Here is a 23,758-nt window from a genome sequence, read left to right on the forward strand (position 1 = left end):
TAGCAGCAGCCCTGCCTCTGGGCCAGGTGAGGCAGGGGGTGGTGACTGTTGAGCAAGAGGCTCGAGCTCCAGCAGAGTCAGGATTAGGAGGTTTCCCGCCCACGTTCCATTTGAGAGCTATCCATCACCACCTGGGGCGTATCTTTAAGCCAGTGGAACCATTATTTACTAAATAGTCTTCCTTAAATAACCCTTTTAAAATTTAAATAATGCGATAGAAAGAAATTTTTATATCACCACCATAACAGAAACCGGGGCCATGAATGGCAGTAACGATGAAATAACAATATCAAGTACTTATACCACTGAGTGCCAGGTGTCAAACATCTAATCTAGTCTCCCAACACCCTACGGGGTGAGTACCAGTATTACCCTGTCATACAGACAAGGGGACGGGACACAGCTAGTGAGTGGCACCAGCGGTATTTGGATTCACTCGGTGTTGTAAGAGCAAGTAGAAAACTGAAGTTTAACGCAGTGTCCTATGCCACACACTTGCAGTGCTAAATGTGGCCTCAAATAAACGCGCACACATGCTCATATGCATCATATACATGCATGTACATGCACACACACACGCCTGTGCATGCACACACATGAATACATGAACGTGTGCACATGTGCCAACTGCTGTTTGCACCCTCTGGTCACCTGACTCCTGGGCAACACAGCCATGTGCCCACAAGGGTCCTGGATGCCTTTATCTTTCAAAGGACCGACTGTACTCTCCCCCACCCTAACCCCTCCACACACACACAGGTGCCCTCAGGGAGTTCTGGGTACTCCCCTAGTGCCTGGGGCAGTTCTGGGTGAGAGGATGAGGTACAGTAGGCCTTAGGCCCTTAAAAGAGGGGCATGGGCTGAGACCCTACTTCTCCTCCTTGCAGGGCTCAGGATTCAGGCAGGATCTGGAGACTCAGGAAAGTAAGCGCTCTGGGGGCACTCTAATGCTGGATAGTGGGAGTTGGGCCGGGCTTCTTTGCCTATCCCAGACAAGTCCTTGGGCTCGGGCATGTAAGCAACAAAAAGGCAAGGGAATACCGTGCCCATCCGGGAGGGGGCTGTGCCTGGAAGGGTATGCTTTCCCCAACGCCCGTTCTGACAGGGCTTCTTAGCCGTGGGGGGTGCCCAGGGCAAACTGAAGAGGGCGGCCGGATTCGTCGCCCGGACCGCAAGGCGCACCCCCTCCGTCCACGCGCCGTCCCCTGCACCCAGTCTCCGCCCTTCGAGCCCAGGGCGACAGCCCCACTTGATCGGGCGGCTGAGCGCGCAGAGGACAAGGCCCGCCCGACCAGCCGTCGCTCACCGCCCCAGTTCCCAGCCGGCTCCACTCGCAAGAGTTCGTGGGCCGAGGTCCGTCCTTCGCGCCCCCTCCGCGCTCCGGCCGTCGCACCCCCGCGCCTTGGTACGCGCCGTGGGTCGGGCTGGGCCGGTCCCGGGGCGGGTCCCGGGGCGGATCCTGGGGCCCGCACCAGCCCGCGGTCCCGGACGGACGGCAGCCCGGCCCAGCATGAGGAGGCACTGCTGGCGGCGGCGCCTGCTGGCGGCCGCGTGTCTGGGCGCCGCGCTCCTGCTCCTGTGCTGCGCGCGCCGCGCCCTGCGCTCCGGTGAGTGTCTGGGGCGCCCTCGAACAGCAGAAATGAGCAAACAGGACCTCCCATCCCACCCTCGACTTAGACGGCCAGCGGCCTGCCCCTACGACCCGGCAGGAGGAGAGCCGGGGCTGGGGGTGGGGGCGGGGTCGCCGGTGCGGCCCAGGCAGGCTCCAGACGCCCCCGCAAGTACCCCAGCCCGGACTAGTAGAGGGAACCGTTCGGGTCTCGCAACCTGTGCCTGGAGACCCTGGTCAGATGTGGGTGGCAGGGGGCATTTGTCCAACCCTGGAAGGAGGCCCTATTTACCTTCGCCCCCACCCCCTCAGCTTCCCACGCCCCTCGTGTTAGCGCCGTGGGGTGGGGGGTGCTGGCCTCTCCTGTATCCTAGAGAACTGTCCATCTGCCGTTAGTGCAGCTGTCTCCCATCCTGCTTGCGTGCCTTGGAACTCCTGGCTCCACCCTGAAGTCCACACTGGGAAGGACTTGGGGCTCCCTTGCACCCTCTTCATAGTCTGATTGGGGAAACTGAGGTAGCCAAGCATGACTCCTTAGACCAGGCAGGCATGGTGCTGAATTGTCACTCAGGCCCTCCTCAAACCCTCCCACCAATCCTGTGGGTGGGAGATACTGTTACTAGTCTCTACCTTTCCCAGATGAGGAGCTGAGGCCAGCAGCGAGGGATGGTGTGGATGGCAAAAGTGCTGCCCACATGATCTGCCTGGGGCTCATGCCCAGCCCACCTCTGGATTCCTGACCTCTGGAGCTCCGTTTGCCTTTCCTTGTATGCGTGTGGGGTGGGGGTGGTTAGGAGGGGTGTCCTCGCTCTTCTCCTATCCCCAGCCTTGGGCAGTGTGTGCGCCTGGGCTCCTTGCAGACCTGTTGGGGGCAGTAAGCAACTAACCCTAGTGTGGGCAGGTACTGGGGAAGTGGTATGGGGGTGGCTGAAGAGATGAGGCTGTCTCAGGCTGCCTCTGCCCACACCCAACCCCCCTACTTGCCCACTGAAGGATCTGACTGGGTCCAGGTTGGTGGGTTGAGGGTGTCCTGGGCAGGGTTAGAGGCGTGGGTGGGACATAAGGGCCAATCTATAGACCTTGGGTTCAAATTTCAGCTGTACCATTTACCTGCTAGGTGTCCTCTTTCTTCCCCTCTCAGGGCCTCAGTACTCCCGTCTATAAAATGGGGATGCTTAAAAGTTCTTTCTCCCAGGGCTAAGGTGAAATTCAGTGAGGTAGTGGACAGAAAAAAGAGCCTTTTCATCATACTGGCAGTTGTGATTAGGAGTGATGCTGTGCCCACCCTAGGGTGAGGGGCTTCCTTCCCCTGCACCCAATCACACTCACCCTGGCTGCCTCTGGGATGGAGGCCAGGTTTGGGCCAAAGACCAGGTAAGCAGGCTTGGGGAGGCCTTGTCAGTGCTCACTCACCCTGCCACTCACACTGTCCCCTCCATGTCTGGACACAGCCGGCCTGACCTGGACACCTCCCCACGCCCACGGAGTGTGCTGCAGTCACCGTTTCCACCCTCACGACTCTGCCTGTGAGCTGAAGAGGGTGACGGGATGTGGCTCAGGGCCTCTGGCCTTGGCTTGAGAACTTGGGAAGAAATTTGAGCTGCTCTCCCAGGTGGTGGGTCCGGCACTGTCCCTGCCTTCTCCAAAGCAGGAGGTGTTGCCACAAGTTGGGTGTGGAAACCTTGAAGGGCTGCCAATTCAGGCCTGAGGCTCCTGCTGCCCCAAGGGGCTTAGGACCTTTACTAGTGGGGAGGTCTGGAGCAACCCACCTGGCACTTCTCAGCTGCCAGGACTCCATTGTCAATGCTGACTTAGTAGCCAGGGTTCTGAGGATGAGGAAGACCCCAGGGAGAGGCTGGACAGCTTCCTGGGACCCTCCTGCCCTTACACCTGACCTCAAGGTCCCAATACATGGTCACTGCCCTGTGCCCCTTCAACCTCTTTCCTCTCTCTCTATCCCTGCCTGGGGGTGGCAACTGCTCTTCCCTGGATCTGCGAACTTGCCCTTTCTAGGTTTGGGGTGATACCCTTGATCAAGTATCCACCTACCAGGGTCTACACAGGGAGGGCCAGGTGGTCGCCTCCACCAAGTACCCAGCTCCTAGGGTCTGTACACAGGGCTGGGTGGTACCTAGAACCAAGTACTGGCCTCCCGGAGTCTTGAACAGAGCGCCAGGTTGTTCCCTCAACCCAAGAGCTCACTGAATGCCTGCTTGTTGTACCAGACCTCTTTCCAGGCACTGGGAGACAACAGGGAACAAAATTCACATTTACCCCTCTCCTCGTGGAGCTTACATTTTATACTGAATACCAAACTCAACACTCTGAAATCTCTGCTTTCAGGGCACAGCCAGGGAGAGACAGGATGCTGCATTAAATCCCACACTGGTTCACAGGGACTTTGTGGAAAATACCCACCACACCCGCCCTAGAGACCTTTTGAGGGTCTGTTCCTGTCTGCAGGGGTTGAGCATCTTCCCTGATGTTTAGAAGTCATTGGTATTTCTTCAGAGCCAGTGGGTCCTAGAACTGGGGGTGGGATGGGCAGGTATGGAAGGAGGGTGAGTGGAGGGGGAGAGAAGGGAAGGCCTTTCCACTCCTGAAGCTTCACCACCTACTTCCCTTCCTGGCTGCAGGCTGCCCTCCCTTGTCTCCAGGCCACACTTCTTTCTTAGAGCCCAGCTCCTGCCCAAGGGTGTGTGCTAACCCAGCATCTTCTCCAGCATCACCCTTTCTAGAGAATCTCCACGGGAAAGATTCAGGAACCTTCGGTGGGGACCCTGGCTCACATGGTCTCTCTCTCCCTTTGATGCAATGGCATCTGGGCACCCAGGGCCACATGGACACCTGTGCTGCTGTGCTCAGGGCCCGTGATGGCCAGTGTAGCAGCCCCGTGGGCACTCATGGTGCTTGATAAGACAGTATTTAGTCCTGGGAAGATCAGTGCAGAAGTGCCCAGTGACCACTGAGAAGCTGAGTTGCTAGGGCTGAGGCAGGTTGGTCAGGACTGATGGGCTTGGCCTTGGAGCTGAGCAGGGCCTCGTGAGGACTCCTCCAGTGCAGAGGCCAGAGGCCATGGCTGGGCGGCCAGAAAAGGCCTGAGCAGGTAGACTGTCCCAGTCCTGCTGTCCCGTGTCACTGTCTCCCACTCAGCCCCCTACAGGCCTAGCCTAAGCTGCTGACCCCACCCTGTAGCCTGCCCTTCAGTTCTCTTGCCCTGTGCTCCATACCCTTGTTCTCTCCCCAGTCCTGGCCCTTGGTCACTCACAGGCAAGTGAGGAGTCAGAACCTGGAAGGCATCCTGTCTCAGAGGACAAATCCAACTCAGACTCACTTAAGCCAGAAATGGAATTTATCTGGCTTTCCTGTGCATATAACTGAAAAGTCCAGGTGTAGCTGCTTTCAGGCATGGTTGCATTTTGGATCCAGGGCCACAAACCATGTCTCCCACTTGAGGTTCAGCTTTTGCCTGTGGTGGCTTCGCTCTTGGGCAGGCCACCAGTTTAGCAATCCCAGCCGTTACCATTAGTTCCAGCCAAAGTCCCAAGGATGCATTCCATTGGCCTGGATTAGGTCACATGGTACCTACCTCTGAGCCAGTTGCTGTGGCAGGAAGGGAAAGAATGCTTTGGTTGGCCAGGCCTGGGTCACATGCCTACCCCAGCAGCTCTGGGAGGGAGTAGGGCAACTACCAGAACCACATGACAGTGTAAGGCAGGTTTGCTGCTCAAGGGAAATCAAGAGTGGGGTTAGTGAAAGGAGGGGGAGTGGCTGCGGGGACAGAATCAATAAACATGCACCATGCCACTGTCCCATTGTGCAGAGGGAGAAACTGAAATCAAGAGAAAAAAAGTGACTTGCTCAAGGTCACCCACCTAGGAAGTGTGGGGATCAGGATTTAAATCCCAAACTCCTTATTCTTTCCACTCTACAGGGCAGGGGCATTTAGGCTGGGCTCTGAAGGCTACATAGGAGTTTACCAGGTGAGAAAATGAGGAAAGGTAGTTGCAAGACAGAGGGAATGGCGCAGACAAGGCATGAAGGAGTGAAATAGCCTGGTGTGTAAAGAGGTATACTATGGGCAGAGCTGGAGGTTCATTAGAGGGAGTGGTGGGGTGAAAGCTAGAAAGGTAGTATAAGTTGGGGACCATTCATGAATGGCTTTGAATCATAGGCTACAAGTTGGGGTGCTCTCCTGGTAGCTGTGGGCAGAACCAGTCTTTAAACATTTATTGACACTGGGTGAGGTACAGAGCTGCCCTTACAGACCATCAGTCTACAACACCTCCGGTGTATGATTTCAGCAGTCATTAGTGCTGTGGTAATTAAAGGGAACACTGGGAAAGATTGTGGTGTAGGGGCTGTTGGAGACTGTGATTGGGAAAGCTCTCTTTCGGGGGAGACTCTGTTTGAGATTTGAAGGCTAAGAAGCAGCTACTCAGGTAAAAGTTCCTGGTGGGGGCGTCCCAGGCAGAGGGAGCAGCCAGTGTAAAGGCTTGAGGTGGGACAGGCCAGATGCGGGCCTGGAGTGCCAAGAATGATTGATTCTGCTCTTCTGTTTCTGTGTGGGGTGGGAGTGTGGCTGGAGGAGCCCTGGGAAAGAATGGGAATGTGTTGTTAGCCGGTGGGAGCCATGTGGGTTTTAAGATCACCAAGCTGGGGGGATGGGCTCTCTGGGAGGAGGCGATTGGTTGGTTGGTTGGCCAGGCTTGGGTAAGAAGGTGCCTATGACTGTCCTGTGGGGAGCCTGGGGGAGGGGGCTTCCCCTGGGGGAGGCCATGGGGGACGCAGAGTGGTGGGTTCCTGACACGTATCGGAGGAAGAACTAACAGGGGTATACCCAGGAATGATCTGATCCCATCGTGGTTTCATTCCAGATGGCCTGTGGAGCTCAGGAAATAGTGTAGTGTGAATTCTAAATAAAAGTAGGAAGACCTCTGTTTCTCTCACAGAATTACTTCTTACTTCTGAAGGTCTTGCGCAACTTATTCTTCTGTTGGCCATAGCCTGAACACCTGGGAAAGCCCCTCAGGGCAGACCCCAGAAGCAAGGCCTGTGGTGGCTGTGTGGGGACCCGTGCCCACAGCCCACTGGTTGGGAGGCAGGGCCAGCAGGAGCAAGCTCACCGTGGGGCCCGGTGTCCTTCAGGCCTGGCTGCCCTGATTGTCTGGTCTCGCAACACCAACCAGGTAGAACTTATTAACCAGAAACTGTGTGTCGTAATCTTTGATCACTAGATGTGGCAGCCACCAAATGGTTTTCCACTAAATGGTGACGATTCAAACTGCCCACAACGTGATTAGTGGCCCTCACCCCTAAAACGGGCTGCAGTGGGCTGAGGATGCCAAGAAATGACTTGCTACCATCCTTTTGTTTCTTTGTGGGGGGTTTCACCTGATATCATATTTGGCACAGGAGGCCAAATGGTGTAATGTTTACAGGTGTCCAGTCCCTGCGCTGCCCTCCTGTGACCTTCAGCAACTCACTCCCCCTCCCTGACTCATGTCTTCGTTAGTCAATAAAACGAAGACCACCTGCCTGGGGGCTGCTGTACAGACACTGGGGGCCATGGGCAGGGTGTGCTGGCAGCAAGCGTGGCTCCAAGTGCACGCCTGAGAGGCAGGACAGCATGGGTACCAAAGACACAGACACTGGCGCTGAGGGCCTGGGTTCAAATCTTGCTTCCGGCACTTGCTGGAAGACCTTGGGCAAGTGTCTTTGCCTCTCAGAGCCTCGGTTTCACTGTTAAATGGGGAAAATAATAGTTTCCACGTGATAAGAGCAAAATGTGCCAACGTATGCAAAGCACTTAACACAGTGCCAGGAGGTCAGGAAGCAGCTGGAAGGGCCCGTCCACCTCAGGAGCCCGTGAATCCTGGCTGGGCCACAGGTGGCTTCCTACACTGCACCTCCATGCCAGTTTGCTGACTGCTGGCTTCAGCTTAAGAGCTTCCCCTTCCCTTCAGGGCATCATGCACACCAGGGTCCTCATGCTGCCCACTGCTGGAGAGTCAGGGCTCAGGCGGTTTCCATGGCTGGACCCTGGGTGATGCTCAGGCAGGGCCCTGGGCTTTCCTAGATGGTGGGCAGGTCATCCCCTACAGCAAACCCAGCCAGTTTATTTTGGCTATTTCAGAATCTTTGGTCGCCGTGTCTCTCTCTGATTCTGTGTCTGTCCATGTCACTCTGTGTGGCTCTCTGTCTCTATATTTCTTGGTCCCCAGTCCTTCCTACCCTGCCTCATGTCTCCCTTTCCCCCTTCTCTCTCCTTTTCTCTACAACCTTTTGCGGTTTTCTTTTCCTTTTTAAACCAGAAGCCAATCCCTGAGTGGCTTTCTCATGGCCCCTCTGGGCTCTTCAGTTTGGGCCCAGGCCCCCTCACTGGCCTCACAGACTGGCTATCCCTGGCAAGAGGCTGGGAGTGAGGGGGGCGAGGATGCAGATCAAGGGGGGGGCTTGAAGAAGTAGCGTGGCCCTGTATTTGGGGCCAGCCCTTACCCCTAGAGCCTAGCCTCTGGCTGTCCAGAGTGGGGACTGTACCCAGGGGTCTTCCATTCTCTTCTCTTTTGACCCTCCCGAGCCCATACACCACCCTCCATGGCCAGCTGCCCCTCCTGCTGGGACAGGGTTTCTCTGGTCTGTGATTACTGGGTGAGGCCTGCAGTGGGCAGGGATGGGGCTGGGTGGAGGCGGCCCAGCCCTATAATTGCCAGCCACAAAGGGGCTGCTATTCTAGGCCTCTCTCTGGTACTTGCTTCCCCTCTCCCTCCATCATTGGGCCCTTGAGGTCTGCGGTGGGCACCCACTTTCCTGCAGGCTGTGGTCTGGCAGGAAATGAAAAGCCCTAAACAAAGGCTGATATTTCCGGAAGGCTGGGTGCCTCAAGTCATGGCCCTGGGGTTAGAGCAGGCCCTAGTCACTCTGGGCTTCTCCTCCGATCCCTGCCCAGAATCCTGGACTGTTGGGCACCAGCCCTTCCTTAGCCCCCCAGCTGTGGCCCCCAAGAGAGCCCGCACTGGGTGACCTCCCACCCCTGGGCCAGCTGCGGAAACACCTCTCGGAGCCTCCCCTTCTCATCTGCAAAATGGTCAGAAGGATTCGTTCCCTTTCATGGCTGGGGTGGGGGCTGTGCTAAAACATGGTACCCATGCAGGAGAGTTGGCTGCTTCTATAACCAGACCAGCAGCAGGTCACCAGACCCACTACAACCCACCTGGGGCCTCACACATGCATCCAGGGGGCCGGCCAACATTTTTACACCTTCTTGGGAGCACATCTTTTAATGACAGTGGTGTCCCAGGAAGGTAGCCATGTGTGCCACAGAAAGCCCTGCACCCCGAGTTTGGGGTTGAGGTTTAAGTCCTGGGAGGTCCTCACCTTTGTCCACCTGCCCTGCTCATGAGAGCCCTGCCCCTTGTTCCAGCCCTGCCCTTGTTTCGGGTTGTCAGCCTGGAGTGTGGAGAGGCCTGAGGCAGGCAGAGGGGCCAAGGGCCCTGGAGTCCAGGGCAAGGACAACCTGGCTGTTAAACTTATTCTTTTATTCAACCATTCATTCATTCAATCAATCTTTATTTGTCAAGCACATACCATGGGCTAGGCGTTGCTGCCATGCAGCGATTCTTAGACTGGGGTTCCGGACCAGCAGCCTCACACTACCTGGGAACTGTTAGAAATGCAGATCCTTGGGTCCAGTCCAGCCAACTGGACCACCATCTGTGTTCTAACAGGCCCCATGCATGCTAGAGCTGGAGAACCACTGCACTAGGTCAACTTACCAACAGATCAGCTCATCAAATTTCCCAAGTTTGTTTACCAAAACTTGTCTTAAGGAAAATTCTTGAATCTTTTCAGTTCTTCTTAGCAGCACTTTAAAGACTCCTCATATTGTTGAAAGCCAAAGGTCATAGAAACGTTCAACTTTCTTATGACTATATTCTTTTTCTCACATATTCATGAATTATTGAATATATGCTTATGAATATTTAGTTATTACAAATTCAAGAATATGTTTAGAGAGTCATTGAATATATTTAAATTTCTAAATCAGATTTATGTTAAATGTTCTTGAATATATTTTTATAATCAATGTTTTTATTTTTTATTGAGATATAATTCTCATGTCAGAAAACTCACTCTTTTAAAGCATGTAATTCACTAATTTTTAACTTATTCACAAAGTTGTGCAACCATCACCACTATATATAGCTTTAGAACATTAGTCTTTAACAATCGCCCCTCATTTTTCCCCTAATAGCCCCTGTGGCTGTTGTTATTAGGTACCGTCGCATCAGTTCGAACTCACAGCGACCCCATGTAGAACAGAATGAAATACTGTCAGGTCCTGCACCTTCCTCAAAATTTTTGCTGTGGGAAATCGATTTGGTGCTTCCTTAAAAAGCTAGAAATAGAACTACCATACGATCCAACAATCCCACTCCTTGGAATATATCCTGTAGAAATAAGAGCCTTTACATGAATAGATGTATGCACCCCCATGTTCATTGCAGCACTGTTTATAATAGCAAAAAGATGGAATCAACCAAGGTGCCCATCAACAGATGAATGGATAAATAAATTATGGTATAGTCACACAATGGAATACTACGTTTGATAAAGAACAGTGATGAATCTGTGAAACATTTCATAACATGGAGGAATCTGGAAGGCATTATGCTGAGTGAAATTAGTCAGTTGCAAAAGGGCAAATATTGCATAAGACCACTATTATAAGAACTCGAGAAATAGTTTAAACAAAAAAGAAAATATTCTTTGATGGTTACAGGAGGGAGGGAGGGAGGGAGGGGATATTCACTGGATAGTAGATAAGAACTACTTTAGGTGATGGGAAAGACAACACACAATACAGGCGAGGTCAGCACAACTGGACTAAACCAAAAGCAAAGAAGTTTCCTGAAGAAACTGAATGCTTCAAAGGCCAGTGTAGCAGGGGCAAGGGTTTGGGGACCGTGGTTTCAGGGGACATCTAAGTCAACTGGCATAATAAAATCTATTAAGAAAACATTCTGCATCCCACTTCGGAGAGTGGCGTCTGGGGTCCTAAATGCTAGCAAGCAGCCACCTGAGATGTATCAATTGGTCTCAACCCACCTGGATCAAAGGAGAAAGAAGAACGCCAAGGACACAAGGTAATTATGAGCCCAAGAGACAGAAAGGGCCACATAAACCAGAGACTACATCAGCCTGAGACCAGAAGAACTAGATGGTGCCTGGCTACAACCAATGACTGCCCTGACAGGGAACACAACAGAGAACCCCTGAGGGAGCAGGAGAGCAGTGGGATAAAAAAAAATGCAGACCCTAAATTCTTGTAAAAAGACCAGACTTAATGGTCTGACCAAGACTGGAAGGACCCCGGTGATCACGGCTCCCAGACCTTCTGTTGGCCCAAGATAGGAACCATTCCCAAAGCCAACACTTCAGACAGGGATTGGACTGGACAATGCGGTAAAAAAAAAAAAAATACTGGTGAAGAATGAGCTTCTTGGATCAAGTAGACACTTGAGACTATGTTGGCATCTCCTATCTGGAGGAGAGATGAGAGGGCAGAGGGGGTCAAGTTGGTAGAATGAACACAAAAAGAGAGAGTGAAGGGGAGGAGCAGACTGTCTCATTAGGGGGAGAGCAATTAGGAGTATATAGCAAGGTGTATACAACTTTTTATATGAGAGACTGACTTGATTTGTAAACTTTCACTTAAAGCACAATAAAAATTAAAAAAAAAATTATTGCTGTGTTTGAGCCCATCGTCATAGCCGTTGTGTCAATCCATCTCCTTGAGGGTCTTCCTATTTTTTGCTGACCCTCTGCGTTACCAAGTATGATGTCCTTCTCCAAAGACTGGTCCTTCCTGATAACATGTCCAAAGTACATGAGACAAAGTCTTGCCAACCTTGCTTGTAAGGAACATTCTGGTTGTACTTCTTCCAAAACAAATGTGTTCATTCTTCTGGCAGTCCATGGTATATTCAGTATTCTTTGCCATCAACATAATTCAAATGCATCAATTTTTCTTTGGTCTTCCTTATTTATTGTCCAACTTCTGCATGCATACGAAGTGCTTGAAAATATGGTGGCTTGCTTAATATACCATGTAAATAACCATGATGTTGTGTATTGGTCCAGTTGTGAGGATTTGCAGATGATACAACCTTAGTTGCTGAACGTAAAGAGGACTTGCAGCACTTACTGACAAAGATCAAAGACTACAGCCTTCGGTATGGATTACACCTCAACATAAAACAAAAATCCTCACAATTGTACCAATTAGCAACACCATGATAAACAGAAAAGATTGAAGTTGTCAAGAATTTCATTTTACTTGAATCCACAATCAACTCCCACGGAAGGAGCAGTCAAAACATCAAACAACATATTGCATTGGGCAAATCTGTTGCAGAAGACCTCTTTGAAGTGTTAACAAGCAAAGATGTCACCTTGAGGACTAAGGTTCTCCTGACCCAAGCCATAGTATTTTTTAAAATAATTTTTATTGTGCTTTAAGTGAAAGTTTACAAATCAAGTCAGTTTCTCACATATAAACTTATATAAACCTTACTACGTACTCCCATTTACTCTCCCCCTAATGAGTCAGCCCGCTCCCTCCTTCCAGTCTCTCCTTTCGTGACCATTTTGCCAGTTTCTAACTAGCCACAGTATTTTCAATTGCTTCACATGCATGTGAAAGGAAGACAGAAGAAGAATTGATGCCTTTAAATTAAGGTGTTGGCAAAGAATACTGAATAACCATGGGCTGCCAGAAGAATGAACAAATCTGTCTTGGAAGAAGTACAGCCAGAATGCTCCTTAGAAGGGAGGATGGTGAGACTTTGTCACATGTACTTTGCATATGTTATCAGGAGGGATCAGTCCCTGTAGGAGGACATCATGCTTGGTAAAGTACAAGGTCAGTGAAAAAGAGGAAGACCCTTAAGGAGATGGACTGACACAGTGGCTTCAACAGTGGGCTCAAACATAGCAACAATAGTGAGGATGGCACAGGACCAGGCAGTGTTTCGTTCTGTTGTACGCAGGGTCGCTATGAGTCGGAACCAACACCACGGCTCCTGACAACAACAATAACATGGTAACTTTAACTTTTTGAGGAACTGCCAGAATGTTTTCCATAGCAACTGCACTATTTTACATCCCCACCAGCAATGGATGAGGGTTCCAATTTCTCTACATCCTCTGCGTGTCTTTTTTATTATAGCCATCCTAGTGAGTGTTTTTTTTTTTTTTTAGTGAGTGTAGTTGTATCTTATTGTGGTATCTCTGATTGTGAATGGTGTGGAGAATTTTTTCATGTACTTATTGCCCATTTGTGTATCTTCTTTGAAGAAATCTCTTCAAATCCTTTTCCCATTTTTAAATTGGGTTATTTGTCTTTTTATTGTTCAGTTATAAGAGGTCTTTATATTCTGGTTACTAGTCCCTTATCAGATATACGATTTGCAAATACTTTCTCCCAGTTTGCAGGCTGTGTCTTTACCTTTTTGATAGTATCCTTTGAAGCACAAAAGTTCTTAATTTTTATGAAGTCACGTTTACCTACTTTCTCCTTTCGCTGCTTGTGCTTTTGGTGTCATATCTAAGGACCATCCTCTAACCCAAGATAATGGAGATTTATGTCTGCGTTGTCTTCTAAGCGTTTTATAGTTTTAGCTCTTATATTTAGGTCTATGATCTGTTTTGAGTTAATTTTTAATGTGGTAGTTTCACTCTTTTACATGTGGATTTCCAGTTGTCTCGGCATTCTTTGTTCTAAAGACTGTTCTTTCCCCAAGGAGCCCTGGTGGTGCAACGTTAAATGCCTGACTGCTAATGGAAAGAGCTGGAACCCACTCAGTGGGTCCGTGGGAGAAAGAACTGGCAATTTGCTCCTGTAAAGATTATAAAGATTAAAAAAAAACCCTGCGGGGCAGTTCTGCTCTGTCACATGGGATCACTATGAGTCAAAACTGACTCCACGACACCCAACAGCAACATTCTTTCCCTATTGATTTGCCTTGGCATTCTCATTGAGAATCAGTTGACCATAAATGTAAGGGTTTATTTCTGAACTCAGTTCCATTTAACCTCTTGATCTATATGTCTGTCCTTCTGCCAGTCTTGATCACAGCTTGATCGCTGAAGCTGTGAAGTAAGTTCTGAAACTCGTAAATGTGAGTCTTCTAACTCTGTTCTTTTTCAATATTGCTTTGTATATTCTGGATCTCTTCAATTTCCGCATATATTTTAGGATCAGTTGTCAATTTCCGCAAAAAAAAAAAAAAAAAAGGCAGCTGTGATTTTGATGGGGATTACACTGAATTGTTAGATCAATTTGGAGAGTATTGCCATCTTAATTGCAAGTCTTCTAATCCATGAACATGAATTGTATTTCTGTTTACTGCTTACTTCGGTCTTCTTTAATTCCTTTCAATGATTTCTTGTAGTTTTCAGTGTACATGTCTTGTACTTCTTTTGTTAAAGTTACTCTTTTTTTTTTCTTTTTGTTGATGTTGTGAATAGAATTGTTTTCTTAATTTCATTTTTGGATCAATCTTTGCTGTTGCTGTGTGCCATTGAGTGGTTTCAACTCATATCAACCCTATAGGACAGTGTAGGTTACACAGAGTTTCCTAGGCTGTAATCTTTACAGGAGCAGATCAAAGGTCTTTCCTCTCACGGAGCAGCTGTCAGGTTGAAACCGCCAACCTTTCGGTTAGCAATTGAGCATTTAACCATTGCGTACCAGGGCTCCTTTACTCATTGTTAGTATATAGGAATATAATTGATATTTGTATACTGATCTTATATTATTGCCATCTTCAGGAACTTGTTTATTAATTTTAATAGCTTTCTTAGTGGATTTCTTAGGATTCTCTATACGCAAGATCATATCCTCTGTGAACAGAGATAATGTTCTCTCTTCCCTTCCAAACTGGACACCTTTTTTTTTTTCCTTGCCTAATTGCTCTAGCTAGAACCTCCATGAGGTTATAAAAAAAGATAAAATAAAAGTGGCATGAGCATTCTTCTTTTGATCCTGATCAAAGGGAAAGAACTTTCAGTCTTTCACGTTAAGTATCATAAAAAAAAAAAAAAAATTCTTTTTATGATGTTAGCTGTGAATTTTTTGTAGATACCCTTTATCAGTTGGATGAAATTCCCTTCTGTTCCTAGTTTGTTTAGTGTTTTTATCATGAAAGTGTGCTGGATTTTTGTGAAAAGCTTTTTCTGCAGCTATTGAAATGATCATATGATTTTTTTTTTCCTTTATTAATATGGTGCATTATATTGATTAGTTTTCATATGGTAAACCAACCTTGCATTCCTGGGATAAATCCCACTTGGCCCTGGTGTATAATCCTTTTTATATGTTGTTGAGTTTGGTTTGCAAGTACTTTGTTGAAGATTTTTGACTCCCTGTTCATACAGGGTATTGGTCTATAGTTTTATTTATTTATTTTATGATGTCTTTATTTGGGATGTCTTGAATTGGGAAGTTTTCTCTCCTGTTTTTTTGAAGAGTTTGTGAAGGATTGGTGTTAATTCTTCATGAAACATTCCCCCCTGAAGCTATCTGGTCCTGGGCTTTTCCTTGTTGGAAGTTTTTGTTTTGTTTTTCACAAATTCAATTTCTTTGTTATAGATCTATTCAGACTTTGTATTTCTTCTTGAGTCAATTTAGGCAATTTTTGTCTTTATAAAGGAGCCCTGCTGGCACAGTGAATAAGTGCTTAGCTGCAAACTGATAGGTCAGCAGTTCGAACCCACCAGCTGCTCCACAGTAGAGAGATGTGGCAGTCTGCTTCCGTAAAGACTACTGCCTTTGAAACCCTACGGGGCAGCAGTTCTGCTCTGTCATATAGGGTCACTATGGGTTAGAATCAACTCAGCGGGAATGGGTTTTACAAGTGTCTTTATAGGAATGTGTCTATCGCATCTACGTTACCTAATTTGCTGGTTTACAATTGTTCACAGTATTCCCATATAATCTTTTGTTTTTGTAAGGTCAGTAGTAATGTCCCTTCTTTCATTCCTGAATCTAGAAATTTGAATCTTTTCTCTTTTTTTCTTGGTCAGTCTAGCTAAAGGTTTGTCAATTTTGATGATCTTTTCAAAGACTGAATTATAATTAGAATATTAATTTATTAATAGATATAATCATATTCAAGAAAAATATCCAGAAGCATTTGATCATGAACATATCCTTAACTATAGTGACTGTATTACTAAGAATATATTCATATTAATATGTTTAAGAAAATATTCCTTATAATACATTTTAGGTAAAAGAACAAATTTAGCAAACTATTTTTCAGTGTATTTAAAAAAAACTGGGGAATGCAGCAAGAAGACAGATAAATAGATTCCCACCCCCAGAGGCTTCCAGTCTGGCAGAGAATTAAACCTGCACTTACCACGTGGCAGCATAGCACTGATAGGGTAAACACAGGCTGCCATAGGAACCCACCATAGGTCACTTAACCTGGGGAGCTGTCACCCCTGAAAGCTTGCAGCCTGGCCACACTGCCTCTACTGCCACCCAGCCCTTTCTGGATACCCACCCCAGATTCTGGGAAGATTGGACAGATAGCCAACCTGGGGAGCCCCTCAGGGCTCCATGGGGGCAAGGCTCAAGATGAGGGCAGGTGGAGGTGGGTGAGGTTGGGTGGTCAGGCTATCCCAGAGGTGCTGGTGGGCTAGGCACCACCTTCCTTCTCATCCCCCCCTATCTGACACCCTCCAACTCTAGAGGGCAAGACATGAGGGAGGGGTAACACCAAGGATCCTTCCCTGGAGGATCAGGGGCCTTGCCAGTGCTACCCCCTATACTTCACCAAGGTCTCAGGAGGCAGGCAGGATATGTGATTTTTACACTTTACTCAATGAATATGGTGTCTACATTGATTAATTTTCATAAGATGAACCAACCTTACATTCTTGGGATAAATGGCCCTGGAGGTGGGTCAAATGTGCCCTAAGTGAGTTGGCCAGGCCCCCCACCTCCACAGCCAACCAGTCTGTGTGATATGGCAGTAACAGATCTCTTCTTGTGTCCCACAGCATTAGAAAATAGGGCCCTGGGATCTGGCTGGCTCGGTGGGAAAAGGAGGAGTCCCCTGCAGATGCTCTATGACCTGGACAAGGTAGGTGGACAGACTCCCCCCCACCCCAATGATGTCTTTCTCTACCCCCCAGCTATGGGAACCCTGCAGCCCCTGTGTAGACCTGCCAACATGGGACTGGAATCCACAATGGGGCATGGAGAGGCTTCCTCTGCAAATCCAGGCCCTGTCCAGAAAGGACCATGCCTGGGGCAGTGACAAGGGCAAATCTTGGGGGCAGGCTGAGAGACCTGGGATCTCCACTCATCCAGCTACCCATCCACCCATCCACCCATCTGACAATAGTTTAAGCCACACTCTGTGCCAAGCACTGTTCTAGATATTGCTTGCATTCAGTCTAGTGGAGACACAGTCATTAAATTAACCACCTGAATGTCTGGTTTGATAGGGAAGTGTTCAGGGAGCCACCACCCTGCATTACTCTCAAGCAAATGGACACCAGTGGTTGCTGGCTCATGCACTCAACTTCTGCCGTGGCCTGGCTGGGACCACACACGGCCCTAGCCACACGTACACCCATACGGGCATGCATAGAAGCACTCATTCAGATGGCATTTATTGAGCATTTTACTGTATGCCAGGCTTTGCTCCAGCAGGGAACCTGACGGCTGGGTCTCTGCCCTTGTGCAGCTGACAGTCCAGACATCGCTCAGATCATCACCCCCTGACATGTTGCTGAGGCGTGTCCTAATGGAGAAGCATGAGGTGCCATGACAGCTCGATAAACGTGTCCTAGTGTAGATGGGAAGAGGAGACTATCCTGAGAAAAAGATGCTGGAGCAGAGGCTTGAAGAGTTAAGGGGCAAAGAGTGAGGGCATAGCACTGCAGGTAGCAGGAACAGCCTATGCACAAGGCCTGGTAGGGAGCAGAAGGTCACAAGGAGGGTATCCAGGTGAGCCTGGACAGATGGGCAGTGGCAAGGCAGGGCTCTACAGGTAAGGCCAGAACAAGAGGAGCAACAGGGTCAGACTTATGCCTTAGAAAGATCCCTCAGGCTGCTGCATGGGTAACGATTAGCAGAGGGTTGGGTAGATGCCTCTCTGCTTAATCCCCAAGGGCCGAGCCAAAGGGCCCACGGTGCTTATCTGGTCCATGCTCTCAGGTCGCAGATAGGGAGACCCTGTTTCAGAGAAAGCGACAGGCTGCCCTGGGCCACAAAGAAAGCTCAGGGCGTTTCTGGAGTGTAACCTGGGCTGTGCCTCTTGGGGCCCCAAGGGGTGAATGAGGACAGCTTGACCAAAGTAAACAATGCCACTAAGAGAAAAGGATGTTTGTGCTAGAGAATATGACATATAATTTGGCAACGCCACCAACAATAGCCAAAAATCGGGTGTAGGTCACATATGTAGGTGTATGGGCATATATGTGTACAGATAGGTGCATGTGTACATATGTGTGCACAGAAGTATCTATATGTGTAAGTACAGATATGTGTGCACACGTATATATATTCATAGAGGACACAGTTATAGCTACTTCTCAGACATAACTAAACACCTTGTGAGATTGGTTTTCTGAGTTTGAAGGCTTAGGACCTTAGTTTCATGGGACAACTCAGTCAACTGGCATAATATAGTTGACGAAGTTCATATTCTGCATCCTAGTGAGGTGAGTAGTGTCTGGGACCTTAAAAGCTTGCCAGTAGCCATCTATGGTACAACTATTGGTCTCTACTCCTCAGAAGTAGAAGAGAAAGAAGGAAACCAAAGTCTCAGAGAAGAAACTAGTCTGCAGGGCTAACAGACTACAGGAACCATGGCCTTATCTACCTTGAGACCATAAGAACTAGATGGTGCCCGGCCACCACTAACAACTGTTCTGATGAGGGCCACAGTACAGACCCTGACAGAAGGATGGAAAAATGCAGAACAGAACTCAAATTCTTAAAAAGTCCAGACTTACTGGACCAGTTGAGACTAGAGGACTCCCCAAGACTGTCACCCTGAGATACTCTTTAAACCTTTAACCGAAACTATTCCCTGAGGTCACCTTTTAGCAAAATAACAGATTGGTACACAAAATAAAGGATATTACCTGTCAGTATGGTGCTCCATTAAAAAAAAAATCTGTATGAGACTAAAAGGTCAACAATTACTCTAAAGCAAAGATGAGAAGATGGGGGGCAGAGAAACTAGAGCCCTGGGAACAGAATACCCAGAACACAGTTAAAGAAAATGCTGACACATTGTGAAAAATGTAACTAATGTCACTGAACAATTTGTGTAGAAACTGTCAAATGGGAACTTACTCTGCTATGTAAACTTTCACCAAAACCACAGTAACATATTATTAAAAGAAAAAAAAAAGATTACAGCCAAGAAAACCCTATGGAGCAGTTCTACTCTGCACACATGGAGTTGCCATGAGTTGAAATCGATTCCACAGCAACTGACAATTACGTATCTTGGACACCTGCTGTATACTTTTAAAGGCATCAGAAGTGCATGTGCGTAAACACACAGTTCCTCCCTGCTGATAGGGGTCTAGTGACCCCCCATTTCAGATGCTGCTTTGAGGTTCTCTGAAATGGAAACACTCTGAAGGCTCTTTTTTTAAAAACTGAGATATAATTCACATACCATAAAATTCACTCTTTTAAAGTGTACAATTTAGTGGTTTTAGTATATTCACAGGGTTGTGCAGTCATCACCACTAATTTAAGAACATTGTCATCACCCAAAAAAGAAACCCTGTACCCATTAGCAGTCACTCCCTATTCCCCCCATTCTCTCTCAGCCCCTAGCAACCTCTAATCTACTTTCTGTCTTTATGGATTTGCCTACCCTGGACATTTCATCTAAGTGGAATCATACAATATGTGTCCTTTTGGGTCTGACTTCTTTCACTTAGCATAATGTTTTAAGGCTTCATCCATGTACATGATGCATGTATCATTATCAATACTTTATTCCTTTTTATGATTGAATAATATTGGAATATATGGATATACATTGTATGGCTATCTGTCCATTCATCAATTGATGGACATTTGGGTTGCTTCCCCCGTGAATGATGCTGCTATGAACATTCATGTATAAATTGGGAGGGGGGGGACATTGGTTTTCATTTCTCTTCGGTATATACTTAGGAATTGCTGGGCCATATGGTAACTCTAAAGCTGTTTTCCACAGTGCCTGCACCATTTTACCTTCCCAGCAGTGTATGAGGGTTCCAGTTTCTCCACATCTTTGCCAACACTTGTGATTGTCTTTCTTCATTATATCTTGAAGACTTTCAATGAGATTTTGAGAAATGATAACACTTCCTCCTAAGAACTCTTAGACAAAAAACAGGAGTAGGAGTAGGTGGGGGGTTAGTCTTGGAGGCGGGGACCTTGTGGGAGAAGCCTAGATGTCCTGGCCTCGGTCTTTGCGTGGCTGAGGCAGGCTAGGAGGTTTCCCCCTAATAGTCCCTAATTCATAGAGTTGTACTGTGCTTAGCAAGGTGCCTGACACACAGTAAGTGCTAGATAAATAGCAGTTGTTACAGTTCCACAGAGGAGGGATAGGCCCAAAGAGGGTAAGCTTCCTGCCCAAACTCAGATTAGAATCTCTTGGAGGCGGGGTGCAAAATTGAGACCCAAAGGAACATGTCAATTCATAAATATGGAATTAGCTAATGTTATTGAGCAAAACATACCCAGATTGCCTGCAAGTAGCTACAAAGCTGTGGTGGATTTCTCAGCTCTAACCATATGGAAAGGAGCCATAGTGATGCAGGGGTTGAAGCACTTGCCTACCAACCAAAAGGTTGGTGGTTGGAACCCACCAGCTGCTCCTTGGAAGAAAGACGTGGCAGTCCTACTCTGTCCTACAGGTCGCTATGAGTTGGAATAGATTCTACGGCAGTGGGTTTGGGTTTGAATTGGATCCATATGGAAAAGGAGACCTCGTGGTACAATGGTTAAAGCTCTGGGCTGCTATTGGAAAGGTCGCCTTCCAGGGAGAAGGGAGAAAGATGTGTCAGCTGCCTTCTGTAAAGATTAAAAAAAAAAAAAAAACCAAACCCACTGTCGTTGAGTTGATTCTGCCTTATGGCGACCCTATAGGACAGATTATAACTGCCCGATAGAGTTTCTAAGGAGGAGCGCCTGGCAGATTTGAACTGCCGACCTCTTGGTCAGCAGCCGTAGCATTTAACCACTACGCCACCAGGGTTTCCTCTGTAAAGATTACAGCCTTGGAAATCCTATGCGGCAGTTCTACTTTGTCCCATAGGGTTGCTATGAGTCAAAGGCAACAGGGTTTGTGTTTGTTTGACTCTTGGAATTAAAGCTACAATTCTACATCATCCTTCTTTTAGTAACTGGTCAGCAAGTAAGGCCCGTCCTTCCTAGGGACCGCCTACAATTGCCCGACAGTATCTAGCACGCATGCTCAGTCACATGCCTCAGTGAGGTCAGATTAAGTTCCGTTTGCCGCAAACCCACGTCCAGCCTCTATCCCTAGGGCCCAAACCACACAGTGATTGGTGGCAGCGCAATCCCTTGCCCCCGCCGAGTCCCTGGGCACGCTGTGGCAGTATTAGGACGGGCCCTTCGGGGCGTGGGGCATGCCCTGACCCTCCTGTTGTCGCCCTCAGGGTCCTGGATCCCCGCTGGCCGAGCTGCACCGGCAGCGACGCGACTTGTTGCGCAGGGCCTGTGAGCGCCACACGCGGCGCCAGCGCCTGCTGCAGCCAGAGGACCTGCGGCACGTGCTGGTGGACGACGCGCACGGCCTGCTCTACTGCTACGTGCCCAAGGTGGCATGCACCAACTGGAAGCGCGTGTTGCTGGCGCTGAGGGGTTACGCCCACGGCGACCCCAGCGCTATCCCCGCGCACGAGGCGCACGCGCCTGGCCGGCTGCCCTCGCTGGCAGACTTCAGCCCCGCCGAGGTGAACCGTCGCCTGCGCGCCTACCTGGCCTTCCTCTTTGTGCGTGAGCCCTTCGAGCGGCTGGCGTCGGCCTACCGCAACAAGTTCACGCGGCCCTACCACGCGGCGTTCCAGAGGCGCTTTGGCACGCGCATCGTGCGCCGCCTGCGGCCCAGCGCGCACCCTGATGCGCTGGCCCGCGGCCACGACGTGCGCTTCGCCGAGTTCCTAGCCTACCTGCTGGATCCACGCACGCAGCGCGAGGAGCCCTTCAACGAGCACTGGGAGCGTGCCCACGCGCTCTGCCACCCGTGCCGCCTGCGCTATGATGTGGTGGGCAAGTTCGAGACGCTGGCGGAGGACTCAGCTTTCGTGCTGGGATTGGCGGGCGCGCCGGACCTGCGCTTCCCCCCGCCGCCCCCAAGGGCCCAGATGGCCGCCACACGCGAACATGCTGCTCGCCTCTTCCGGGACATCAGCCCATTCTACCAGCAGCGCCTCTTCGACCTTTACAAGATGGACTTCCTGCTTTTCAACTACTCTGCCCCCTCCTACCTTCGGCTGCACTAGCTGGCCAGCACCCTAGGGTACAACCGGCTTGGAGGCTGGCCCAGGCTGGGCTGGGCAGAACATGCGAGTTTCTGACCAACCTCTGGTGATGCCGATGCTTCTGGTCAGGGGACCTCACTTTGGGAACTACAGCGCTGGCCCCACCTGGGCCTACCTCACACCTGGTTGGGTTTAGGTGCACTACCCCCCTCAGGTGGCTTGATACCTGTGTGCCTGTTGCTTGGTGCCTGCTTGGTCTACCTATTACAGCTGGCGTGCACCTCCCCAGGGCCCCTGGGTGGACCAAGATTCCATAATCAGGTATTTAGGTTGTGAGGGAGGCCTTATTTTGGTCAACTCTGATCTGTCCTTGGTGTATCAGAGCTCAGTGCTGAGGCCTGGCTGAGTGTGGCCTGTGACCCTTCAAAGTGCCTGAGTCCATCTCCCCACCCTGGCAGGGACAGCATGGGCCAAGGAGAGAAGTTCTCTCTTGGCTGGACTCAGGGCACGGCTGTTCCCTTGGGCTGGGCCGGCTCAGGATCCAGCAGCCCTTCACAGACCAGCCTGCCTATCTCCGTTGTCTACCCTGGGTGTCCATCTGGCCTGGGTGCTAGATTGTTAGTGTGTGCTAGTGGAGCCCAGAGTGCAATATGGTGGCTCCCTGGGTGAGCTGGGGAAGTCATGTTTATTAAATAAATGCATTATTCTTGACTTTGTGGGTTTCTCTGCTTCATTGTGCCAACTGCTCTGGGCATGGGGCTGTGCCATCTTGGACAACTCACTGAATCTCTGAGCCTCATTTTCCCCTGCTGTCAGGTGGCCCAGGGTGGTTATGAAGATCTGAGAAGAGAATGGCTCACCTTCACAGCAGCCCAAAGATGTGAGGGCCTGTACAGGGAGTGTAAGGGGAGGGCAGCCTTGTAGGGTAGTAAATTCTGGCTCCAGGGGCAACAGTGACAACTTGGAGAAAATTTAACCTATGGCTCTGGCAGGGGCCAGAGAAGCTCAACCAGGCCTGTGCCTTTTGCTGCCTCCCTGCTTAGGTGTGTGTGTCTGTGTGTGTGTGAGAGAGAGAGAGAAAAATGCCAGAACTTTGGAAAGAACAGGGCAGGGCATGTTTTAGTTTTTGAAGTTACATCACCTGCTGTTATCGCTCAGCTCTTGCTACATTCACACACTTGTCCCACACACTCACACAGCATACGCTTCCTTGTAGGAAGCAGGGACCCCACTCTTCACCTGAATTGAGGTCCTGTGCACGCCAACTCACATATGGGCAGGTATGGCTGCTGCATCTGTACTGGAGGCTCTGCTGTTCCTCCTCAGGGAATGCCACCTGCTCTGGCAGTCCTCTGCGCCGGTTTCCTCTCAGGCTGGCACCAGATGTCTCTGTCCTCACATGTCACAGCCTGACCACCCAACCGTGGTCATCAGACTGCCTGAGAAAGGTCGGCTTGGACACTGTGATGGTTAAGGTTGTATGTCATCTTGGCTGGGCCATGATTCTCAGTGGTTTGGCAGTTATGTAATGATGTAATTTGGCAGGTATGTAATGATGTAGTCATCCTCCATAATGTGATCTGATGTTATTAGCCAATCAGTTGTAAG

General features: G+C 49.3%; 1 protein-coding gene across 1 annotated transcript; it reads left to right on the forward strand.

Moving 5' to 3' along the window:
* The first annotated feature begins 1,337 nt into the window (after positions 1-1,337).
* On the forward strand, positions 1,338-23,248 carry CHST13 (carbohydrate sulfotransferase 13). The gene is made up of 3 exons (XM_064274235.1): positions 1,338-1,607; positions 16,682-16,764; positions 21,326-23,248. Exons 1-3 carry the CDS (start codon positions 1,511-1,513, stop codon positions 22,169-22,171), a joined length of 1,026 nt encoding a protein of 341 aa, XP_064130305.1. The 5' UTR covers positions 1,338-1,510; the 3' UTR covers positions 22,172-23,248.
* Positions 23,249-23,758: the final 510 nt, after the last annotated feature.

The sequence above is a fragment of the Loxodonta africana genome, chromosome 22 (assembly GCF_030014295.1).
Source record: "Loxodonta africana isolate mLoxAfr1 chromosome 22, mLoxAfr1.hap2, whole genome shotgun sequence".
Taxonomy (NCBI): domain Eukaryota; kingdom Metazoa; phylum Chordata; class Mammalia; order Proboscidea; family Elephantidae; genus Loxodonta; species Loxodonta africana.